At 44.5% G+C, this 23,737-nt stretch overlaps 1 protein-coding gene across 5 annotated transcripts in view; it reads right to left on the bottom strand.

Annotated features, from left to right (window-relative positions):
• The window catches only part of TRANK1 (tetratricopeptide repeat and ankyrin repeat containing 1), a 105,892-nt gene that overhangs the window by 16,824 nt on the left and 65,331 nt on the right, over positions 1 to 23,737 (bottom strand). For 4 of the 5 annotated variants that reach the window (XM_072726409.1, XM_072726405.1, XM_072726406.1 and 1 more), the window contains 8 exons: positions 23,283 to 23,537; positions 21,342 to 21,518; positions 17,750 to 20,662; positions 11,882 to 12,081; positions 11,417 to 11,554; positions 6,982 to 7,128; positions 4,032 to 4,188; positions 1,177 to 1,265 (listed from right to left, as the gene is read on the bottom strand). In XM_072726409.1, coding sequence (XP_072582510.1) covers positions 1,177 to 1,265; positions 4,032 to 4,188; positions 6,982 to 7,128; positions 11,417 to 11,554; positions 11,882 to 12,081; positions 17,750 to 20,662; positions 21,342 to 21,518; positions 23,283 to 23,537 — 4,076 coding nt within the window. The remainder of the gene's footprint in view (positions 1 to 1,176; positions 1,266 to 4,031; positions 4,189 to 6,981; positions 7,129 to 11,416; positions 11,555 to 11,881; positions 12,082 to 17,749; positions 20,663 to 21,341; positions 21,519 to 23,282; positions 23,538 to 23,737) is intronic. The other variant, XM_072726411.1, reaches the window with a different exon arrangement.

Genomic DNA, 23,737 nt, shown 5'->3' on the forward strand with positions numbered 1-23,737 from the left:
TGGGATACCTGCCAACAGCTGGAGCTGTGCACTCCTCTGAGTGCCTGAACCGCTCACCATCATATCCCTGCAACCTAAACACAATGTCTGGCCCAAAGTTCAACAGGAATTTGTTGAATGAGTGAATCTCAAGTGAATGCCATTTGTATGGTGATTCTGGAACAGTCACTGACATGCAGCCAAAAACTCAGGAAACCACCTGAGTCCTGAAGTCCTCTAGTGGATTCAAAATCAGGTGAGGAGAAGCCTTTTTATAACATTCTCATCTGCACCAACTCCCATAAAAAGACTTCAGATTCAAACATTCAAAGGGCCTTTTTAAAAGGATAAAGACTTGGAACTCCATGGGCAACATGTATGGGTTGACACCAACAGTGTTCTGAAGGGAATAAAGGGAAAGACTAGCTAGTTTTCCAATTTCATATCCATACCTGCTGGATATTATTCCACTCTTCCCTCCCTGCTCCTTCCCTCAAAAGAATCTTGGTTTTATATTAGCAGCCAAGTTACGACAAGGATGGGCAGTGAATAAAGCTTCAGAGTTCTGTCGAGTTCCAGCAACTAAATACTACATATTTATGGAAACACTTTCCAGACACACCCAAACACGCAGCAGGGTGCATTCTGTTTTATCACCCCTTAGAACTGACTGCTCATCCTAGTGAGCTGAAGAAGGCTGCTCAAGCTCACTAGGATGACTTGTGGCCCAGAAGGGGCAACTCACTCAAGTGATAAAGACTCAGATTGGGAGTCAAGTCTATGTCAGATCAGTTTGAAAAACAAATGACCAATCTGGTACTATTTCAAAATGCAGTGCGATGATGGCACAAATTTTTAAACACAGAGCACAGGAGGGAAATAAAAGAGCATCAAGCTTTGTTTGTGCAGCAGAGGCCAGGACCCTCTGTTTTCCTCTCAGTACATGATGGCACCTGGTCCCTGCAAAGAGTTGTCATGCTTGCACTGGAGAAGGAGCTGGACAGGGAGCTCTCCTCATCAAAGGGTGGCCTGATGTTTCAGAAGCAGCAGCACAAGCACCCAAACCTTGGCCTTATCCTGGTGATGAGCATGATGGTGAGAAACCTGCCTGTGAGGCCTGATGAGGTCACTAATCACAAAGACCTTCCCTGCACCACCCCCTCACCCTTGCCCCCCACTCCAGGTCCAGCCCCTTACCTTCCAGCACTGGTGTTTGGCGTAATATTCTCCTTGAGCGATCCACTCCTCAGGCGTTGAAGTCTTAACAAACATGCTGTCATCAAAGTCTAAAATGAGAAAAGAGAAGTGGGTTTGTTTCTCTGGCATTCGTTCTCTTAAACTTGTCATTATGTTCTGAAGTTGGCCCCCTTCCCATACCCCAAAATTGCATAAGTTGAAACCCTAAACCTCAGTGCCTCAGAATATATGTTTGGCTATATTTGGAGGCAGGGCCTTTTAAAAAGGTGATAAAGTTAAAACAAGGCCGTTAGGGTGACTCTAGGTCCTTACAAGAAGAGGAGATTAACACACAGAAAGAGACACCAGGGGCTCATATGGAACCATCTACAAGCCAAGGAGAGAGGTCTCAGAAAAAAAACAAACCTGCTGACACCTTGATCTTGGACTTCTTGCCTCCAGTACCGTAAGATAGTATGGCTTGTGGGGTTTTGTTATGGCAGCCCAGGCAAACGAATACACTTGCATTGTCTTTAGAGGATTTATTTTAAGATAGATTTTAGCTTAGCAAGCCAGGTTGCTGTGGGTTTTGGAAAAAGGAAGTAGGGGTAATAAAGGATGTTGCTCAGTTTCTGAACTTCAGTCTACCCACCTCTCCTATGGCTACGGATTAGAAAACAGAAAATTCTAATTCGTCCTTGAAAATCCAAAGCCATGTAGCTCTTAGCAAACTTCCACCCAGGGCCTTTAGCAAGGAACAAAGTGACAGAGTTTTACAGTACTTTCAAATGTGCAATTTGCACTCAGGGTAAGCAACGTGACATATCCTCATGGGTGGGCATAGATCATCATAACCACCTGCCGTCAGGCCCTTCTGTTGTCACACTCGCCTGCTGGTGACTAGATTAGCCACCCCTCCTGCAGCCCCCCGAACATCACCGGCAGTGGACAACCCTTTCTGCAGGTTCTGAGCCACAGCTGCAAGGAGCACATGAAAGACTGAACACCAGCACAGGGCTGAGAGCCAAACCTGGGCCGAACGGGTCCAGGATACCCGGGCCAAGGGATATGCATGGGGGGCAGCAAGGCAGACCTGCCAGCTTCATTTAGAAGGTCCAAAATCCTTCTTGCCAGCCCTCTCCCATGCCCCGCAGCACTGCTTTGCAGCATCTTGTCCTGACTCCATGTACTATCAGTGCTCTGGTGACACATTACCCTTGTAGCAGAGCCCCCTGGTATCTCTGCAAAGGGCTGGCACGATGATAAAAACACCCCAGTTACACGTCGCCACGCTCCTCACAAGCTCCCCTGAATGGTGGGAACAGATGTTCTCCCAGACTTTACCATGTGCAACTTACAACACACTTAAGACTGTCCTTTTTCTTGTACTCTTAATGCTACCAAGACAGAAAATAGTGATCTCGTTTCATTCTGAATTTTTAAGTGAAAGAAAATTGACTGTCTTGATGACCTCTTGCAACAGGCGCCAGAATCTCTTTTGAGAATAAAGAGTACAGGCTGCAGAAAGATTAAGAATGACCCTGGCAGGCCAGCCCCCTTGCTCCGTTTTCGTTGAAGAAATGAAGGCCCAGGATGAGAAAGCAAGCCTGGACAAAGTCACATGGCTACACAGGTAGAAAGCTCTAATGTTCTCATGAGAAGCTAGGTTTTTGTTTGTTTGTTTTTTAACTCCAAGACTTCAACTTTCCCCCATTACATGTAACAGCCCAGGAACAGAACAGCTAACCCTGGTCCCCAAATGGGCCACTGGCTGCAACCAGAAATAGCCCCCATAAAACTGGCCAGAAAATGCTCAGGAAATCAGCAGACCTCTGCACAGTGGCCAAGCCCTGCACTTTCCCCCTTCCTCAGAGAAATTAACTGTGGCCTGGAGAGACCAACTTAACAGCTAGCTAACCCACAAGAAAGACAACAATTTTCTCCTTTATGAAGGGCTGATTACTTCTCTGCTAGTTATCCTATCAGGAGATCTTCACTCCTTTTTTTAATTAGCTAGTCTCTGCAAGTGATCCAAACACACAATATTGGTTTGGCTCAGTCCTAGGATGAGAGCAGCCCCTATGAACAGTTGCTCACTGGCAGACACTTAGGTCATCTTAGTTTCTTATAATTACAAACAGGACTATGAGGAACACTTTGTGCATGTATCTTTGAGATTTTATACAAGAATATCTCTAGGATAGGTTCCTGGAACAGGAATTGTTGGGTCACTTTTAAACCAGTACATTCTTTATTTTGATAGATATTGCCAGTCAGTTGTCCAAAGACCATAGCAATTGGTATTCCCCCAACAAAGCCTATTTCCTCTCACCCTCGCCCATGACCCTCACTTTTTTTTTAAGCAGGCTTCATGCACAACACGGGGCTTGAACTCATGACCCTGAGATCAAGAGTCAAATGCACTACTCACTGAGTCAGCCAGGCACCTGCCATAATCCTCACTTTTAAAGATCTTCCCTGAAGGAGTTAACCTCCTCCCACTGCATTACAACCACATACACCCCGCACACCTTAGCAGTAAATACAAACTCTCATTTCTCAGAAGAATGTAGAAAGAAAGCATTTTCAAAAACCTATATCCTTTGGGGTACCGGGGTGGCTCAGTGATTGAGCATCTGCCTTTGGCTCAGGGCATGATCCTGAGGTCCTGGGATCAAGTCCCACATCGGGATCCCCGCTGGGAGCCTGATTCTCCCTCTGCCTGTGTCTCTGCCTCTCTCTGTGAGTCTCTCATGAATAAAAGAATAAAATCTTAAAAAAAAAAAAAACTATATATCCTTTATAGCTGACCATAAGAAGAAGTTAGAGTAACACCTTTTGTATCCGACAACCAGAATATTTTAATGAGACCTTACCTTTATTTTCATCTGTCTTCACAACTTGGACAAAATCTCTTCTCATGAAATATTTGAAAGCAGGAGCCCGCTTCTCTGGGTTTTCATCAAAGATCCAGAGGTTAACCCGGGCCCGTGTGATGGCAGTGTATAGCTGCTTCAGCTCTCCATTGAGGAGCTAAATTGAGAACAAAGGTGGAGAGTTGCTTGTCTATAGCTTCAATGTGATACACTTCATGGGCTTACTCGTTTTGGTAAAATACAAAAAGCAAATTTAAGTACAGCACAAGCGTGAGCAGGACAGGAGGGGCTCACAGTGGCCACAGCACAGATAAGTGAAGCTCTAGTAAGGAAGCACAGCATTAGCATAGGACTGCCCGATCTACTGTAATTTTATATTTTGAAATAATTATAGGTTCATAGGAAGTTATAAAGATAGCATAAAGAGGTCCCATGTACCTTTCACTCAATTTATCCCAGTGGTTACATCTTAGACAATTACTGTAACTTATTTTTAAAAATTAAGCCAGTCATACACTTCTAAGACCATTATCATTACTACAAAATTACTCATGACTTATGCCATGATTGAGGACTGCAGATATAAGCAGGTTATGACTTGAACATGGGGAGGGCCTACTTGATTAAATAATGCACATTTCAAAACAACAGTGGATTCATGGCTACCTAGAGGTTTGCACAGTTTGGCAGTAATTGAATTTTTATTTCTGCAGAGCCTTCTAGGCATTTACAAAAATAACCTGATAATTGCTATTCTGTTTGTTTTGCACTTTGTAGGAGACATTAAACTAGAGCGGTAGTTTCTCCCTCAAGTTTTTAGTTTTACTGATTCAATTTTCTGGGATGTTGCCCTCACTCTCGAGACCCCCATCAACCTCCCTCAGTCAAGAAGTCTGCAGCACTGCTCAGCTTTGGCCTCCTCCTCAGTGAGGTAGCTGCAGGTTGGCTCCCTTAACAGTATAGGGGAGCAAAATTTGCCACCCCCAAATGTGGACAGTTGGCATGTGGATTATTTTAGGCAAATTATTTTTTTTAAAGATTTTATTCATTCATAAAGACACAGCTAGAGAGAGAGGCAGAGGGAGAAGCAGGCACCATGCAGGGAGCCCAACGCGGGACTCCATCCTGGGTCTCCAGGATCACGCCCTGGACTGCAGCCAGCGCCAAACCGCTGCGCCACTGTGGCTGCCCTAGGCAAATTATTTTTAAGAAACAAAAGGTTTGGGAAGAAACTTTGGCTTTCACCCAGACTGCCTAAAAGAATTTAGACAACCTGTTCCAGGAACAGAACAATCACTATAGATAACTATAGTATTATATGAACTATGGGTGGCAAACAGGGAGCATTATAGCAAAGTCTGCTTATGTGAACTCCTTTCTATGTCTCATTGTTTCTAGATGGCCCAGCAAACATTTTCTGACCAAACATGCATCTTTTTCATCTTCTTGTGAATCACTTTCTTTCCCTTTGAAGTCCTAGAGACCTACCCCCTTTTTCCTGATTCAGGATGACATATACATCTCATTTTGCCTATTTTTGGAATCTCATGTTTATTTCGATTCCCTGTACATACATTATTAGTGGTTTTTTTCTGTTAATTCATCTCATGTCAATTTAATTTTTAGACTGGCTAGATGAAACTTAAATGGTAGAGAAAAAAATTTTTTAGCCCCAACAACAGTTAAGGCTGGTATAAAAGTCTCCATTAACTATTGTCCTAGACTTCACATCTGAGTTCTCTGTCAGCAACTTCAAAATTTCTGAACAGACTGAGTCCCAGAGGTGATTAGAAGGTATAGCCCCCTTTCACTTTCAGACAGCGCCCCAACCATCAAGCCTCACTCTTTGCTGAGAAAAGAGAGTTTGCAAACTGATTAAACTGAACAGCAAAGACACAAACAATCCAATCATGAAATGGGCAAAAGACATGAACAGGAATTTCACAGAGAAGACATAGACATGGCCAACAAGCACATGAGAAAATGCTCCGCATCACTGGCCATCAGGGAAATACAAATCAAAACCACAATGAGATACCACCTCACGCCAGTGAGAATGGTGAAAATTAACAAGACAGGAAACAACAAATGTTGTAGAGGATATGGAGAAAGGGGAACCGTCTTGCACTATTGGTGGGAATGTGAACTGGTGCAGCCACTCTGGAAAACTGTGTGGAGGTTCCTCAAAGAGTTAAAAATAGATCGGCCCTATGACCCAGTAATTGCACTGCTGGGAATTTACCCCAAAGATACAGATGCAGTGAAACGCCGGGACACCTGCACCCCGATGTTTCTATCAGCAATGGCCACAATAGCCAAACTGTGGAAGGAGCCTCGGTGTCCATCGAAAGATGAATGGATAAAGAAGATGTGGTCTATGTATACAATGGAATATTACTCAGCCATTAGAAACGACAAATACCCACCATTTGCTTTGACATGGATGGAACTGGAGGGTATTATGCTGAGTGAAACAAATCAATTGGAGAAGGACAAACATTATATGATCTCATTCATTTGTGGAATATAAAAATTAGTGAAAGGGAATAAAGGGAAAGGAGAGAAAATGAGTGAAAATATCAGTGAGGGTGACAAAACATGAGAGGCACCCAACTCTGGAAAACGAACAAGGGGTAGTGGAAAGGGAGGTGGGCAGGGGATTGGGGTGACTGGGTGACAGGCACTGAGGGGGGCACTTGGCGGGATGAACACTGGGTGTTATGCTATATGTTGGCAAAATGAACTCCAACAACAACAACAAAAATTTTAAAAAGAGAGTTTGCCAACACTAAGATCCCTGCCATGCCCACTCCCATCCTCCACTCCTCAGTGCTGATGTGCAAGAAAACCAATCAAGTACTGGGCTCTATTTTTAACCTCATCCTCTCACCCAAACGTTGTTTACTGGCTCCCTGTCAAAGCAGCATATAGACAAATGGCAGAAAATCACCTTATACATTTCTGGATTCATCATGAGAGACCGACCCTGGGAGGAGCTAGATTTCTCCAGGGGCACTTCAATCAGTGGCCAGTTTTCCTTTCTGGAGTCAGATGATGAAGGCGTAAATGAAGAAATGATCTTCCATTCCTTGTAAGCCTGAACGACAATGACAAATTAAAGACCAATAGAATATGTTCTTGAACCATACACACAGCCTAAAGGTGAATTAAGATCCCTTTTCTGGGCATGGGGCCCTCAGCCCCAGCTATAAGGAGGAGGATGTCCTATGGCCTCAGTTGGGGGAACCTCAGGTTGCACAGGCAGGGAAAGGGGAAGCTACCATGAAAACTCCCCCAGACACTTGGCCAAGATGGCTGAGAAGCCAGGCACACATACCCACTCCCGGAGGAAGGCTAAGCACTCAGGAAATTTCTTGTTTAAAGAATTTCAGCAAGCAGTATGGAGGCAGGAACCCAGTGTCCTTCACCCCACTCATAATGTGTGAGAGACGCCACTTAGTGTCAGCTGTTAAAATATATATGACAAAATTTTCTAACTAAATCATTCGACCAAGGATGGAACCAATTCAGGAGCTATGGAGTATATTGTGCACAGGAGACTGAGCTTAGACAGAAAACATTTATATCTCAGTTCTTTCACTGACTAGCTACATGACCTCAGACAAATTGTTTCCTCCACATCTTTTCCTGCTCTATAAAATGGGACTACTAGAACTACCCAAGTTTATTGGGAAATAAAAGGCAATAATCAATGTCAAGTGTCTAATACAATGCTTGACAACTAGTTGATATTTTAGCCATTTGTCCCTTTATCCAAACCGAAGCCACAAAACCATAGTGACTGTGTAGACCAGAAGTTGGTAAATTTTTTCTTTAAAGGGTCAGATGATAAATATTTTAGGTTTTGTGGGCCATGTGGTCTCTCACTACTACTCAACTCTGTTATGATGCAAAAGCAGCCATTGTCAATTATACAGATGAATGAGTATGTATGTCCCAATAAAATGATATTTTTCAACACTAAAATTGAACTTAATATAATTTTTATGTGTCATGTAACATTATTTTCCTTTGATTTTTTTTTAACCATTTAAAAATGTAAAAATCATTGTTACCCCACAGGCCATACACAAGTAGGATGGATGCGGCCCTTGGAACCATGGTTAGGAGACTCTGGTAAAGCTAAAGTACCCAGAATACATGCAATATTCAAAGGGAAGAATTCCTATGAAATTTCAGATTTCATATTCCACTATATCTTGTGAGAGTAAGTAGCTAGTTAACTCCCCTCAGCCTTTACTTTTCCATGTATAAAATGGTGCTACTTGTCACCTATGTATCTTCTCAAGAGTAATGAAAACATGGAGTACATACAGCTCATGATCTCCTTTAGGTCACCCCATAACTTAAACTATATAAGTATCAAGTTAAATGTTTTAAACACTGTTTAATTTACTTAATATTAATTAAATTATTATTGCATTAAAATCATTTCGATATTAAAAAAATTAACACAGTCTATTAAATAAGAGTGGTTATGCTCCTAACCACTCTTTATGTGGTTAGGAATTATGGAATTAATCACCGTATTCTGAAAAAGAGATGTGAATCATGTAATCATTTATGTAGTTGGGAGTTTAAAAAAAAAAAGCCTTCAGGACATATTTATGACTATCCTCTTTACAGGGGCATTCACACCACTGAATCATTGGCCAAGGAAGGCAGGCAAAAGACACAAGCATTTTGACATGACAGCATGAGGCGCAGATCAGCTGATCTTGGAAGGGCTAGTGAAGCCCAATGTATTCTACAACTGCTGAATGAGTAGCAAAAGCCACTCGTATGGCACAGGACTACCCTGTTTCCAGGAATAAAACACACTTTACTTTCAAGACAGAGCCTTTGAGGAGTGAGTCCGTGTATCTGTGGCAAGAATACAGGCCTACAGCACCTCTGACAATAAAAGAAGCAGCATTTAAGTCTTCCAGCTGCTTCTATGGGGACTGATCATTGTGAAGATCACCTTGGTGGGGCCTGTTCTGTGATTAACCCATAAAAGCTGTGGTTTTCAAAGTCCCTCCTGTCCCATTCACACATTAAAAAGAAGGAAAGGACTGCCCACTGTGGCTGAGTGTAAATGGCAAGCACCCAAGTCCCCATAGGAGGAGAGTTTGGGGGTGACTAGGAGAATGACTGCTGCTCCCCCAAATGAGGCCAAATCCTAGAAAATAAGGACTTGGTGTAACCATTCCTTGGTCCCTTCCCCAACTCAGGTGATGGACCTGGCAACTATACAGTGGTTGATGGAGAAAAAATTGCTCTAGAGAGAAGAATCACATGCCAGGGCAACAAGAACTGCCCCTACATGCATGCACAGAGAGAGAGAGTCTGCCAGAAACATAAGCCAGGAGTGAAGAAGAGGCCAGGGATGGAGAGAGGAGCTCTCCACTATCCCCTGTGTCAAATACAATTACTATGCAGCAGCCTACAGCCAGTCACCCCAAAGGAAACCCCACATGAGGCGCCAGACCACAGGTGACTGAAGACTTATGTGATCCTTGTCTTTCCTCTGCTTTAATTAAAGTATTTCCTCTCATTTAGAAATGAGATGTTTTTTAGTCTTAAGTTTGGCAATGATACACAGAGGAGGTTCTTTGTGCCAGGCAATGCATAATAACATTCCTAAAGAACTGAGAAACACAGCATCAGGAGTCTTTTTAGAAGTCTTATGGTGCACATGGTATGAAGTGGATGTTACCAAAAGATTCAATTTGTGATTATTTTAACTTCATGTAACAAACTGAGCCATTGGTTGGGAGCACAGGGTCAAGATATCTGAGCCTTCGCCATTTCCGGGATCTAGGTGAGGCAGAAAAACTGGATTTTTTTCTTACACAAACAGAATCAACCACAAGTTACAGATCCATGAGTCCAGAGTTCCTTGGGCTTCTTACTAGCACAAGCATACAAGTGGCAGTTAATAAAGGACAGGAACAACGAAGTCTTACCCCTTCCTCTTTCAGCACAGCCTCGGTCCAACCATAACCAATGGATGTATTATGAGAAAAAAGAGTTAGTTCTCAGAGATTAAAAATGGTTTCAGGGTTAATGAGAGTGCATCTGATTTAATTAGCAAAAGTCAGTAGAAAAGGAATGTACTTAAGATACGGCAATGATATATTCATCGAAGAAGGTTCTGGAAGCCAATTTGCATGCAGGGCTTTAAAAGGAAAGGAGGAGAACTCAAAGCATCTGAGTTGGTCTCCAGGCTCTGGCACCTACATCATGACTATGGGCAATTTACTTAATTTCCACAACCCTCAACTTTATCTGTAGAATGAGGGTAATGAAAATACATTCAACCTCAGTGGGTTACTGGAGGATGATGAAAGGAAACAAAGCATTCAAAAAGTACTTTATAAATCATGAAGTACCCATAGCAATAGTAGTCATAGGTATCATCAAGGCAATACCACATTTTTTTAAAGACCAGGAAAAAAAATAAGGACTCTATTTAAAGTCAGTTTGGGGACAGATTTTAAGGTGTCAAAGCTAACAGTGCTCCTAACCTAAATGTAAAAACAGCCCCTTCATGCATGCACCATGTGCAGTCAGAAGTCTGCAACAGGGACCAGGACACAGCCAGCTAAGTGCCCAGAGGAGACCCCACAGCACAGTCAGCAGCCAGCCCGAGCCCCCACCACACCACAGTGGTGGAGAGAAACCAGTGGCTCGAGTTGGAGACTCTACCCATAATGTACTAAGCCAGGGAAGAAAGACCATCCAAGGACTCAGGAGCCAAGTCAAAGCGGTGGGCTGGCACGGAGGTCACTGGGGGGTCCGTCTAGGGACTCTTTCATTGCCATTGTCTGCATGGGCTGCAAGCAGTGGTGAAGCCATGCCAGAAGAGAGCTCCCAGGCAGGGCAGATGTCCTCATCCCCCACATTACCTGATCCAGTGGCCAGAAACCAAGCCTCATTTGTCTTCCTGGAGTTTCTCTTTCTATGAACTGAACTTGCCCAGCTCTGTCCTCATAGGGTGGACACTGCTAACCTTGCCTCCATTTGTAAGGCTGTCCTTAGAGGTCACTCCAACTGGAGCATCCTTGGGAGTCAAGGATAACAGAGCTAGTGAAAACTGGAAGCTGGCACTCAGGTACCAAGCGTTCAGAAGAAGCTGAACACAAAAGAGCAGGGCAGGGCATGGGAGAATCAGTCCATGACACACTGTGAAACCACCCACAGCCGTTGGCAGAACCCACATCCAAGCACACGAAGCTCCCACCAAATGGATGGTGCTCCAGAATGGAAACAGGTACCTGTGACAAACTCACTTCTACTCAGCTCCACGTTCTCTTGCCCAGAGTGGAAGTGTAGCTCATATATATGCGTGCACAGCATGAAAAGAATTCAGCATAACATACCTCAGAATCCGTAAAAAAGTTGTAGAGGAGGACATCGTCAAATTCTAAGCCTTTTGCTTCATAAACGGTCAGCACAAGTGCCAACCCCAGCTCTTCTGGAATTTTCTCCTTTGCCATTTCATTAGCTACAAGGATTACCTGGGGGGGGGGGGGGGGGGGCGGGCAAGGGAGAAGGAGGAGGAGGTAGGGAAGAGAAAACATCAAATTCTACAAAGATAAATCTGGTAAAGCTCAGTCAATTTCTGTGGGAGGCAGGAAACGTCTTTAAAACAAAGTGGTTGGCCTGGGCTTGGTCAACCACTTAAGGTGAAATATTAACAACTCTTCATTCACCCGGATCTGAAATTTACCCATTCTGGCAGAGGGGCTATTGAACTCTATCCAGTGGAATAATTCAGCCCCCTAAACTTTTTTTCAACTGCAAACTGCCTTTTATTTCACAACATACAATCCCAAGAAGCTCACCTGGTGGGCTCCAAATTCAATAGGCTGAGTTTTCCTTTTGTTCCCTCGGAGCAAAATTGCCAAGTCGCTCACGCTACAAGACTCCAGGACAGTTGGTTTGGGACCATCGAAGAGGCCAGAATCCCTGGGAAGGCGATCAAAAGATTCCGGGAAATAGAACTGAAGTAAATCCACTACCCCAGATGCCAGATTGAGGATTCCTGAGATAAAACAGAAAACACATGTCAGATGCTGAGTAACACAACAACATGTCTGGGGGTTTTTTGTGCGTATGTGTTTTTTGTGCTTTGTTTGTTTGGCTTTGGTTTTATTTCCCTGAGAAGAGGTATGGGCCCTGACAGTATGGATAATTGCAAGCCAATTTCCAGCTCCCATTAGATTATCACTTTGGCCCTGCAAGGTATTACTCTGGGTACAGAGGATCAAGGCAGAGATGCGTTGTTAAGAATGACAAACATTATATGGTCTCATTCATTTGGGGAATATAAAAAATAGTGAAAGGGAATAAAGGGGAAAGGAGAGAAAATGAGTGGGAAATATCAGTGAGGGTCACAGAACATGAGAAATACCTAACTCTGGGAAACGAACAAGGGGTGGTAGAAAGGGAGGTGGGCGGGGGGTTGGGGTGACTGGGTGATGGACACTGAGGGGGGCACTTGATAGGATAAGCACTGGGTGTTATGCTATATGTTGGCAAATCAAACTCCAATAAAAAAATAAAAAATAAAAAAAATAAAAAGAAGGTTTTGCGGGATCTCGTTCCTGACCTGCACTCATTATCAGAGAAAATTACCTCATAAAGAAAATTCAAGGCAGAAATACAATTTATCCAATTAAAGCTGTTAGAATGCTAATATAAGGGGCTACTATAGATGGCAAGGAAACAAAAATTATTCAGACCCTCTCATTGGAGTCTGGAGCCCTAGAGATGTTGTCATGGTAACAGCCACGTCAGCTGTTAGCTGGAGGCCAAAGCCTCCAACACCTTCCCACCAAGTTTATGCCCAACCAAGAGAGGACTATAACTAAGAAAAATCGTAGAGCTGGAGAGAGCGTTTTGTAAAGAGCTTTCTCCCTGGGTCCCATTTCTTATCTAAGCTCTGAGGAACATTGCCAGTCACCCCAACTGAACACTACCAGATGACAGGCACCTTCATAAAATTATCCCATTTAATCCTCAGGACTTCCTAGTGAGGTAGACCAGACAATCCCCACCTTTGCAAGCATAGACTCCAAGGTCCAAGAAGTTAGTATACACTTCCAAGTGACAGGATTTGAAGCTGAGTTGACACAGATCTTCCAGGGTCTCTCCATGGCTCATAGGGGCCATGTGCCCTTTACCTGACACCAGATAGAATACTATGTTCTTGGTAGAACACCATGAAATGGGCATACAGGTCCCCATTGCTACTCCCAAATAATGAGAAATTTTACTACCCAGTAGTAATATTATTAGATGGATACAATTGGGAGCAAGAGTGGAAACTGCTAAATCAGAGCAAATCAGCTGATACTGGGACTCCCTCCTCCTCAAGAGCTAGCAAAGACCAGAGATCTACATTAATGGGAGAATCAGAAAAGGGTACAGAAGTGTTCATTGCAGTGATAAACAGGAATCTGTTGAAATGCCCTTCTAGGGAAACTAGATAAATAATTTTTAAATAAGCCTACCCAAAGAATAAAAGATGGCTCCACCATTAAAAGGAATGAAACTCTGACACACCCTACAACATGGAGGAACTTTGAAAACATTATGCTAATCACTTAGCCAAACACAAAAGACCACATACTGTATGATTCCTATTATAGGAAATGTCCACAATAGGCAAATCCAGAGACAGAAAGTAGATCAGTGGTTCCCAGCAGGGCAGTGTGAGGGGGGCGGGAGGAGAGGGTGAGATGAAGAGCAACTGCTAATGCTATGGGGTTTCTTTTTGGGATGATGAAAATATTCTGGAATTAGAGAGTGGTAATGGTTACACAACCTTGTGAATATATTAAAACCACTGAACTGCATATTTTAAATGGGTGAATGTTATGCTTCGTGAATCTCAATTTTAAAAAGAACAAACCACAAGGGAAAATGTTCACTAAACATAGCATATATTCACTACATAATCAATAAATAAATGCAGTGATAAATGCATTTAATGTATATAAAGAAAAAAGATAAGGGGGCCTGGGTGACTCAGGTGGTTAAGTGTCTGGCTTCAGCTCAGGTCATGATCCCGGGGTACTGCGATGGAGCCCCACATCAGGCTCCCTTCTTAGTGGGAGCCTGCTTCTCCCTCTCCCTCTGCCTCTGCAGCTCCCTCTGCTGTTCCCCCTGCTTGTGAGTGCTCTGTCAAATAAATAAATAAAATCTTTTTTAAAAAGAAAGAAAAAAAGATCAAAAGGAAATAAAACAAAATGTTAGCAGTGAGTGGCTTAGTTTGTAGGTTTTTTTTTAACATTTAGGTGTTTTATAAAGTTTCTAAAATCTAGTACATATTATTTGGATTTTTTTCTGATTCTATACACAGAAACATACAGTCTTCCCTCCATCCCAAGAGAGGAGGCAGGAGAGGGGTTGATGTAATCATTGTCCCAATGGGTTTCTTAGCAAAAATATCAAAACTGTTCCCAGGAACACCTCCCTCTGCCATGCTTCAGCCTGCCAATTATAAAGGCTGCTGGCCCAGACCAGCAGCACCAAACCAGGGGGTCAATCAGAATGAGGGACTCATTCAACTATCATGCCAGATCCTTCTACTGGACCCAACAACAGAAAAAGAAGTGCCATGGGAACCATTCCCTGAGGACAAAAACAATGAATTATGTGCCTCAGTCACCCAGCCCTCACACAATGCCAAGCAGGGTAGGAGGCTCAATAAACTTTCCTGAACAGATAAAAGAGGGCCAGGGCTCTATTTCCTATTAAAAGAATAAATTGCTTTCCCAGACAAACAAGCACTAAAGGAGTTCATGACCACTAAATCAGATCTTAAGTTTTATTGTCAAATGGTGTTCTTGTGAGATGTCATTTTCCATTCTATTCTTTTTTGGATGGTAATTATTACATACAATGCCATCCTTTTTTGTTTTATATTTAATAAATTAAATATATATTTATTTTTCTATTACCTAATACAATTTTTTTCACTCTATACATAAAAAAGAGAGAATAAATTATTTTGTGCTAGCTTTTCCTACATAATCCACATCCCAGGAATGACTATGATAGATCAAGAAGCTGAACTGCTCAGACCCAGCCAGATCCTGTGATTTTTTTCAAATGCAGTATCAGTGATGACTTCCAGAGCCCAAAAGAGCTGGGCTGAGTTGTGTGGTACATGCTATACTATACTCTGGGAAGTCACCTGCCTTCTACTCATTATCTGATTCCTTGGCTAAACAAATCAAAATGTTAATCTAATTTTATAATGTGTGTGTGGGGAAGTGTATTTTCTCTGTCCAACAAACCATAGCTTACCTGAGTTGCACCTAGAAAAAGAGCATCTATCAAAAACCTATAATAAACATCAGGCTTAAATGGCGAAATATTAAAAATATTCCCATTAACTTCAGAAATAACAAATAGATGCCTGTTAAAGCTTATGCTTAAGATCCTACCCGATGAAATATAACAGGAAAAAACAAATGATAAATATAGAAAAAAGATAAGGACTGCCATTATCTGCAGGGAAAAAAATGCCAAAATCTAAAAGTTAGAATGTTCAGCATGATTGTTAGATTGACCAGATCAACATATAAAAACCAACAGCATCCTTCTATACCAATAATAACTGATAAACGCGGAAAAAGCAAAAAAGGGGCAGCAAAAAATGATAATTATAAAAAGTGTAAGATCCTTAGGACAAATCCAACAGCTATATAAAATGTCTGAGGAAAATTTTTAAAATATTATTGAAGGCACTAAAAGAAGACCTGGATAGAGAAATACACCAAGGTTCAGAAATCCCTGTGATGTAAAGATGTGAATTCTTTCCAAAGAGCAATAAATTCAATGAAATTCTAATCCAATTTATAGAGTCAGAGAATCTGATAACTATGGTAAATGTGCTATCATGCTAACAGTACAAGAATAGACAAATGAGACAAATCAAAGAAAACAGTGAGCCCAGAACAAAGTCACAGACATATAAGAAAAGCAGCCTTACAAATCAGAGGCAAGGATATGCCAAGAAGTGAATGGCGTCAGCACGCCAATTCTCCATATGGAAAAAGTAAAATTAGATCAGAGAAGGGTTAGTTCAATAAAGACAATGTCACACCACACATACATTTTATATAGATTAAATTTAGTTACCCAAATTTAAATACCGTTAGAAATAAAAGGCAAAATTTAAAACCATTAGAAAATCATATAGGAGACTATCTTAATAACTCCAGATCAGAGGAATTTCTTAAGCTACAAAAAGGCAAGTTGTAAAAGAAAACATTCATAAGTTAAAATTTAAGGTATGTTCCTACTAAAGAACACCATTACTTATATGCCGTTTTACCGTACAAACTTAAAAAGAAAAGCCCTGCAATATATATAATCAACAAAGGACGCAAAGGCAAAAAATCATAGAAAATTCTTAAATTAGTGAGCAAAACAACTCATGAAAGAGGTAGGCAAAGGAGAATAGGAAATTCACAGAATACAGAATTACAGATAAACACATGAAAAGATGCCACGTCTCAAGAAAATGGAAATTCAAACCATGCTAGATCTCATTTCACACCCAACCCCAAAAGCAAAGCAGGAGGATATAACACAGATCCAGAGAGATTTGCTCAGGAAGATTAACTCCAGGACTTTATGCCACAGTAAAAAACTGCCAGGAGCCAATAATGTCCATTATTGGAAAATGAGTAACAAACTGTGGTACAGCCATAAAATGGAATGCTAACATAAGTTAGTTAGAAATGCGGAGACTGGAACTCCACATTATCAATATGCAGAAACCCCACAATGTAACATGAAGCAAAAATACAAAGTGGCAGAAAGATGTCTGGCACGATCCCATTAAATAAATTTCTAAGCATGTAAAATAATACTCCACACTGTTCACAGGACATATGCAGGGCACAGGAGGTGAATGTGGGAGCATTTTATAAACCACAAAGGAAGGATTCTGGCTGGCATGGATGTTGTGTTATTCAAACTCTCCATACCTCGGTGTCCTCCGTGAAATGGGAAAGCTGCTCACCTGGCAGGGTCGTTGTGAGGATGAAGTACAAGTAGTCCACATCGGCTGCTTGGCATCACACCAGGCACAGAGAAGGGGCACGACTACGGTTCAAATTAAAAGCACCTAAGTATGTGCTATCTTCCTACCACCTCCTAGCCCTCTTTTTTGGCTTTCCTTGGGAGAAAAGCCCATTTGGGAATTAATGATTTGTAACTAGCATATCGCTTTATGTGGCACAAGTAGGTGCTTCCAAGGTGCTTTAACAAAAGTTCACAAGCAGTTCATGTGCTCCCCTGTAATGTTTTCATGTCTTGGCAAACTCCCAAAGATGTAATTTCCACTGAACCACAGCTTGAGTTATCAATCTAAGTGAGGAGCAACAGAAACCATAAGATCTCTTGTTCGTGGGAGTGTTTCTTTTTTTTTTTTAGAGATTTTATTTATTTATTCATGAGAATACACAGAGGAGAGAGAGAGAGGCAGAGACACAGGCAGAGGGAGAAGCAGGCTCCATGCGGGCAGCCTGACGTGGGACTCGATCCCGCGTCTCCAGGATCACGCCCCGGGCTGTAGGGCCGCTGAGCCACCAGAGCTGCCCCGTGGGGGTGTTTCTAACAAACTCCAAGATCATTTCCTTCCTACATGTCCCAGAACCTCCCCTGCAGGCAAGCACAGAGCCTGGGCATACCTGAATGGGACCTGTAGTTCTGGTACAGCTGGTGGATCTTCTTGGGCTTCCGGACAGCACACTGCTTGTCCACGGTGCTTCTGCTGGCGTAGTGGAACAGAGAGCGCAGGTCGCTGAAGCGGAAGGCCACACCCTTCATGATGCTCTGGGCTGTGTCCCCCGTGAGAAACATGGCATTGGGGTCATTGATGCATTTCATCAGCAGCGCCAGCTCGGCCTGAGTGAAGTCCTGAATCTCATCACCATAGAGTTCGTGGATGGACCATGGGAGCACCTTGAGCCTTGACAGTCTCCGGGACAGGTTATACAGGACATCTTCTTCATCGAAATAACCTTTCTGAGACCTGATCTGCTGGTACAGGCAGAAAAGACTGTAGATCTCACTCCGGTCTTCCTTGAAATTGGGAGACCGCTTCCTCCCTAATTTCTTATATGCTTCTTCTGTGAGCCTCCCCTGGGGGCAGCTGAGAGCCTCAAAAGACCCCTTCAGAAAAGATTTGATTTCTTTCCAAATCAGTGCGGGGTTGTAAGATGTTTTCCCTTTGATCATTTTGGGCCATATCTCATTGGTGAACACCTCAAACGTCACATACACCCGGGGGTCAGTGTCACATGTACGTGTTTCTGCAGCTTTATCCTCCTCACCATTGTCCCCGTCCACCTCAGCCTCCTCCTCATCCTCCTGCCAATTGGGGATGGTCAACTCTTCCTGTGTGGACCATCCCACGATGGTTCTTTTCAAGCTGCCATCTTCGTTTCTCAGAAAAAACGGTTTGGGCAGAGAAGCATCAAGCAGGAGGAGCAGCTGCTTGGAAGTGACAAACAGAGGAAAGTTCTCATCCCTCAAGTCCTGAAGTTTGTGGACATTAGGTTCCAATGGTTTGTAGTGACTGGTGGCCTTGGTGGACTTGGAAAGCTCGATGAAATTCCTCTGCACCTCCTGGCACAGGACATGGTTCTTGGTCACAAAGATCTGATGTAAATGCTCCAGCTGGTGGGGATGCTCTGAGGTGCACACCTCTGCTGCCTGGCCAGGCCCCCCGGGCACCTCACTGGATCCCCCTGCACAGGTTTCGCTGTCCTGCTCCTCATCTATGCTGTCCACTGTTTCCACTTCCACGGAACCTTCCTCTTCTTCCTCCACCTCTTCCACTTCCTCATCCCCTTCCTCCATACCTAGACCGTCTTTGCTGGGTTCCACTTCCAACCTTCTCTTCAGCCACATCTGCTTGGCCAGCAGTGGGCTTCCTGCCTGCTCAGCCTTTTCCCAGTAGATGTGGAATTTTTTCCACAGCCTGTACAAGCAGCACGTTGTCTTCCCAGTGCCACTCCGCCCAATGAGGATGATGGGCTCCAGTGGCCTGGGGTTGAGGTCGATCACGGCATGCTCCAGCTCGCCCACCCGGAACGGGTACTCCACTGTCGCCGTGGTGTCACTGAGGATGTTGAAGGCCATGCTGGTGCTGAAGCTGTGGAACTTCATGATGTTATACTCTGTCTCCACTGCGCTGGCCGGTGGGAAGTACTCAGGGTTCATGTGCTCCCGGCTCTTCTCCACTTCCGTGTCCTCCACATAGCAGCGGGGGATGCGTTTCTGGACCTTCATGTTGGCTGACACCTGGCCTTGGTGGATGCCCTTGAGCTTCTTCCGCAGGACACAGGACAGGCCCCGGTTGTAGGCACTACAGATGGCCTTGATGGAGTCCGACAGCTTGCAGTGGTCCAAGACGATGTCCCAGATCCGGATGATCTCTGTGTAGACCCGACCTGACTTCTCTGGGCAGTGTGGGTGCCTCTCCATGGCGATGATCTTCTCTGGGTTCTCACTGCATCGAGGGGAGAAGTCAATGGCCAGCTCCCATAGCATCCGGGCTCCCTTGTCCAGCTTGGCCTCGAAGAGCTGGATGCTTCCCTTCAGATGCTTCAGCCGCTTCTGGAGGCCCTGAGTCCACTCACCATTCCCCAGCTGCTGGATAGCAAAGATGATTTTCTTCTTCATGACCTTGGTCATGACCTTACTGGACAGCTTTTTCAGCATTTCTGAAGTGCATTCGATCTCCCACGTCATGTTCTCAAAGTCCTGGAGGCAGGACTCAATCTCCTGTGTGCTCCAGCTATCTGGATCATCGCTGCCCTCTCTCCCTCTGTGGCCAGCAGGAACGAGCTGTGAGGCCCCGAGGCCTGCCTGAGCATGTCCACCCCCTGGCTCAAGGACGTTGTGTTTGTTCCCACTAGAGTCAGAGTTTCGTGCCCCCAGGGCCCGCTGGAGCTCGTCCTTCTTGACTTCCATTTCAACTCTTGTCTCCAGAGGTTCAGAGTCCTGAGCACAATCCTCCAGGATGGATGTATCCAATTCCACCTGCTGAATTAAACCCATAATGTCCTGCACCAGGCGGTCTCTCATAGAGCAGGGCCTGACAGCTCCAGACTCCTGCCTCATCGCCTGGGCATCTGGGAGAGCCTCCCAGCTGTCAGGGACCACGGCTCCTTCGGACAGGGTCCTGGCAGTGACATTGCAAGGCAGTGACTTTGATGAACCCTGGGACTTCAGCTGAGATGTGTGACCAGGGGCAGTGGGCCTCGGGAGCTTCCCAGGGTGGGTAGCAGAGTCCTGCCGGCTCCTCCGCCTGTTCTCCATCATAGCTTTGTTCCAGGCCAAGAGCAGAGGATCGTTCTTCTTAATCCGGTGCCTTGCGTCTTTGCCTTCTTTGTTCTTCAAGTTGAAGTTGATGTCAAACTTCACTAGCAGGTCTATCAGCTTCTTCATGCGCTTCAGCATGCCCTTCTGGAAGAGGATGTGCATCAGCGTGTTCCCATTGCTGTCCTGGATGTTGGGGTTGAGGTAGCAAAATTCAGTGGGGTTGGACCAGAAGAGATCCAACAGGTGGCTGAGGAAGTTAAAACCAATGTCAGCTGAAAGACACAAACAAAACCCTTATAAGTGCTGAGCCACTCCTGCCAGGGAACAGAAACTCCTGGATTTGGAGAGATGCCACCACGGGCATCTCAGAACACTGCACTCCCCCTTCTCAAGTGCTTGATAACCCAGTGGTTCAAAACCAGGGCCTATTTGCTCCCAAGGGAAACCTGGCCATGTCTGGAGATAAGATATCCCAATGGTTATCACTATTTGGGAGGTGCCACTGGCATCTAATGGGTAGAGGCCTGGGAGGCTGCTAAACATCCTACAATGTGCAAGATAGCCCCAAAACAAAGAATTATCTAGTCCAAATGTCAATAGTGTCAAGGTTGAGAAATCATAAAATAAGTTCATAATGTGCCAGTAAGACCCTTTATGTCCAGGCCCTTGAAAATGGTGTAAGTAACTGGAAAGTATTTGTCAGCCCAAGACAACCAATTTTGAAACTTAAGAATCCTCCCCAGCAACCCACCCTGACCATTCACCATGATGGTTGCTCCTTCTTATCCAGCCATGGGTATGGGGCCAGGAGATATGGGTGGGCCTGACCAAGAAACTGGCCTATTCTGGATAGTTGCTTTTCCCAGGAGGAAAGACAAAAAAGCATAGCATCATTTCTAATACCCAGCTTCCTCTTCAAGGACAAGACTGCTTAAAAAAATCAAGGCCTACCTTTGATATCTAAAAAGATGTGGAGTGCCGCATGCAAAGGAGTATCACCTTCTGTGAGGGAGATACCTCGGGGGTCTGCACCCTTGGTCAAGAGAAGAAAAGCCAACTCGAAGTCTTCATGCTTCAGGCACATGACAAGCGGTGTCTCCTCGCTGTCCTGGAGACCTTCGGGCAAGGCTGAGGAGGCAGAGGAGATGGACACATCCCCGTGAGGGATGTACCCTGTGATGAGTGACTGCCTGGCTCACCTGAGGAGGAGGGGACCACTCTGCCATGTACTCCAAGAGAAGAGCTGATGCTGACTGGAATTCCAAGGCAAAGGCTTCTGAGAGCCCTGAATGAAAGCCCAACTCCCTCAGGTGTCCTGGTCATGGGCCGTGCCTCTCCTGGCTCTCCTGCTCCCCTTCATGTCTCCAGACCCCCGTCTTCAGTACTGCCCGGAAGTGGGGACAGGGCCCATGAACAATGGGAAACCCTGGTGCCTGCCTGACACCCTACCTGACACATAATCAGTGATCAGGATATGAGCATGGCTGCCTATGCCCTTGGCTTCTATGAAGCTTATTCCTGAGGATGCCCATCTACCATCAAATGGCATCTTTCCTGACACTCTCCACCCCCAACATCAGCTTCCTTTTAGCTCGGTCCATGCTTCCCCTCTGCACTGCAGGCTCCCTGACCTGCACCCCTGTGATCTGCACACCCCCAGGCCCCACAGCAGCTACTCATTCACGCTGTTCTTGGTCCCTAGCACCTAATTCCAGGGAGGCACTTCATAAGTGCTTGCTGATTCAGGAATAAAACCAGAATTCCACGACAGCCACAGTTTCCAGGCAAAGGTAGCAACATTCCAGTTGAGAAATGGTTTTGAAGAAATAAGCTATAGAAGACATTCCGTCTACCTCTTAGAACCTGTGGGTACAGTCAATGCCCAAAGAGTTTGTACTTTGGCATTTTGAGAGCTAAGGACCAATAAAGGGTATTCCTTCTTAAACAGCCAAGCAAGCAGCAAACCACACGGACACAGTGCTCTTCCAAGAACCTGCAATCGTGAGCTCATTTAATATTCAAAACAGCCCTGAGAAAAAGGGAAAGTTATCATTCTCATTTTATAAACAAGGAGATGGAGGCAGAAATAGCATGCCCAAGGCCACATAACTAGTACTGGCATTAGTAGAGGGGCAGGAAATGGGGGCAGGAGGTGGTGTTTCCAAATGAGTTTTAAAATAAAACCCAATCCAGAGCGCCTGCGTGGCTCAGTTGGTTAAGCGTCTGCCTTCCACTCAGGTCATGATCTCACGATCTTCCTCTGTCCTTCCCTCCACTTGTGCACGTGCTCTCTCTCTCTCTCTCTCTCTCTTTCTCTTTCTCTCTCTCTCAAATAAGTAAATAAAATCTTTACGGTATAAAAAATAAAATAAAACCCAATCCAGCAAGACCCTGGCACTCTCCAGACATACATCCAGCCAAGTGTGATTGTGCTGATTATAATGGTAGATGTTTCCACCCACCAATTATTTGGCTGTTTCTTTAAAAATAAGCACCTCAAATCCTAATCTGCTGATTAGAAAAGAATGGAGAGTTGACAGGGATGCACACAGCATACTGAGTGCAGGGAAAAATCCAGCCGGCAGTCAGAAGGAAAGGACCCTGTGGGCCACATCTGGGACCAAGGGGCCCCTCCATGCACCTGCAATTTCTCACACAAGGCAGAAGGAAAGACAACAGAGTAGACTGGAGTTCACAAAGACACAGAGCTCCTAGAGGCCCGCACCCACTGACAGGGCATTAATCTGGTCACTGTTGCAAATGAGAAGCTATGGAGGAAGAGAATGGGGCAAAATTTAAAGGCATCTCCAAAATCATGTGAAAGACCCAGGACCAGAGGTGGCCTGGCATCCCAAGGGACAAGTCTCCAGTGCTCATAATAGGCATTCTCACCTCCACTGTCGATAAGGCAGCCCAGGAGCTGCATCCTCCGAGGATCCCAGGCGCTGAGCCGGGGGATGACAGCGCAGAGGTCAAGGTCTGAGAAGTTGCAGCCCTTGATGAGACAGTCTCCCAACGGTGGCTCCCCACTTACTTTGCGGGTCAGCAGCAGAAGCACTTCCGGCCATTTCTGTTTCTCCAGTAAAAACTTGATGAAGGTGTTGGCGCAGTCACGGTTAATGTCACAGACCAGGTCAGGAGGAATTTCTTTCAAAAATAAGAGTACAAAAAAAAAAAAAAAAAAAGAGTACGCCACACTCCAAAAAAAGGTTCATATGCTTCCTGTCCCCAAATACCACCCAACATATCTAGGAGTAATTAACATGAATTATCGGTCTGTATTTTTAACCTCCAAGGAAAATATAAGCAAGTAATTACTTTGGGCAGCTACTCAACCACTCATAAGC

The sequence above is a fragment of the Vulpes vulpes genome, chromosome 11, assembly GCF_048418805.1.
Source record: "Vulpes vulpes isolate BD-2025 chromosome 11, VulVul3, whole genome shotgun sequence".
In the NCBI taxonomy this organism is placed as follows: domain Eukaryota; kingdom Metazoa; phylum Chordata; class Mammalia; order Carnivora; family Canidae; genus Vulpes; species Vulpes vulpes.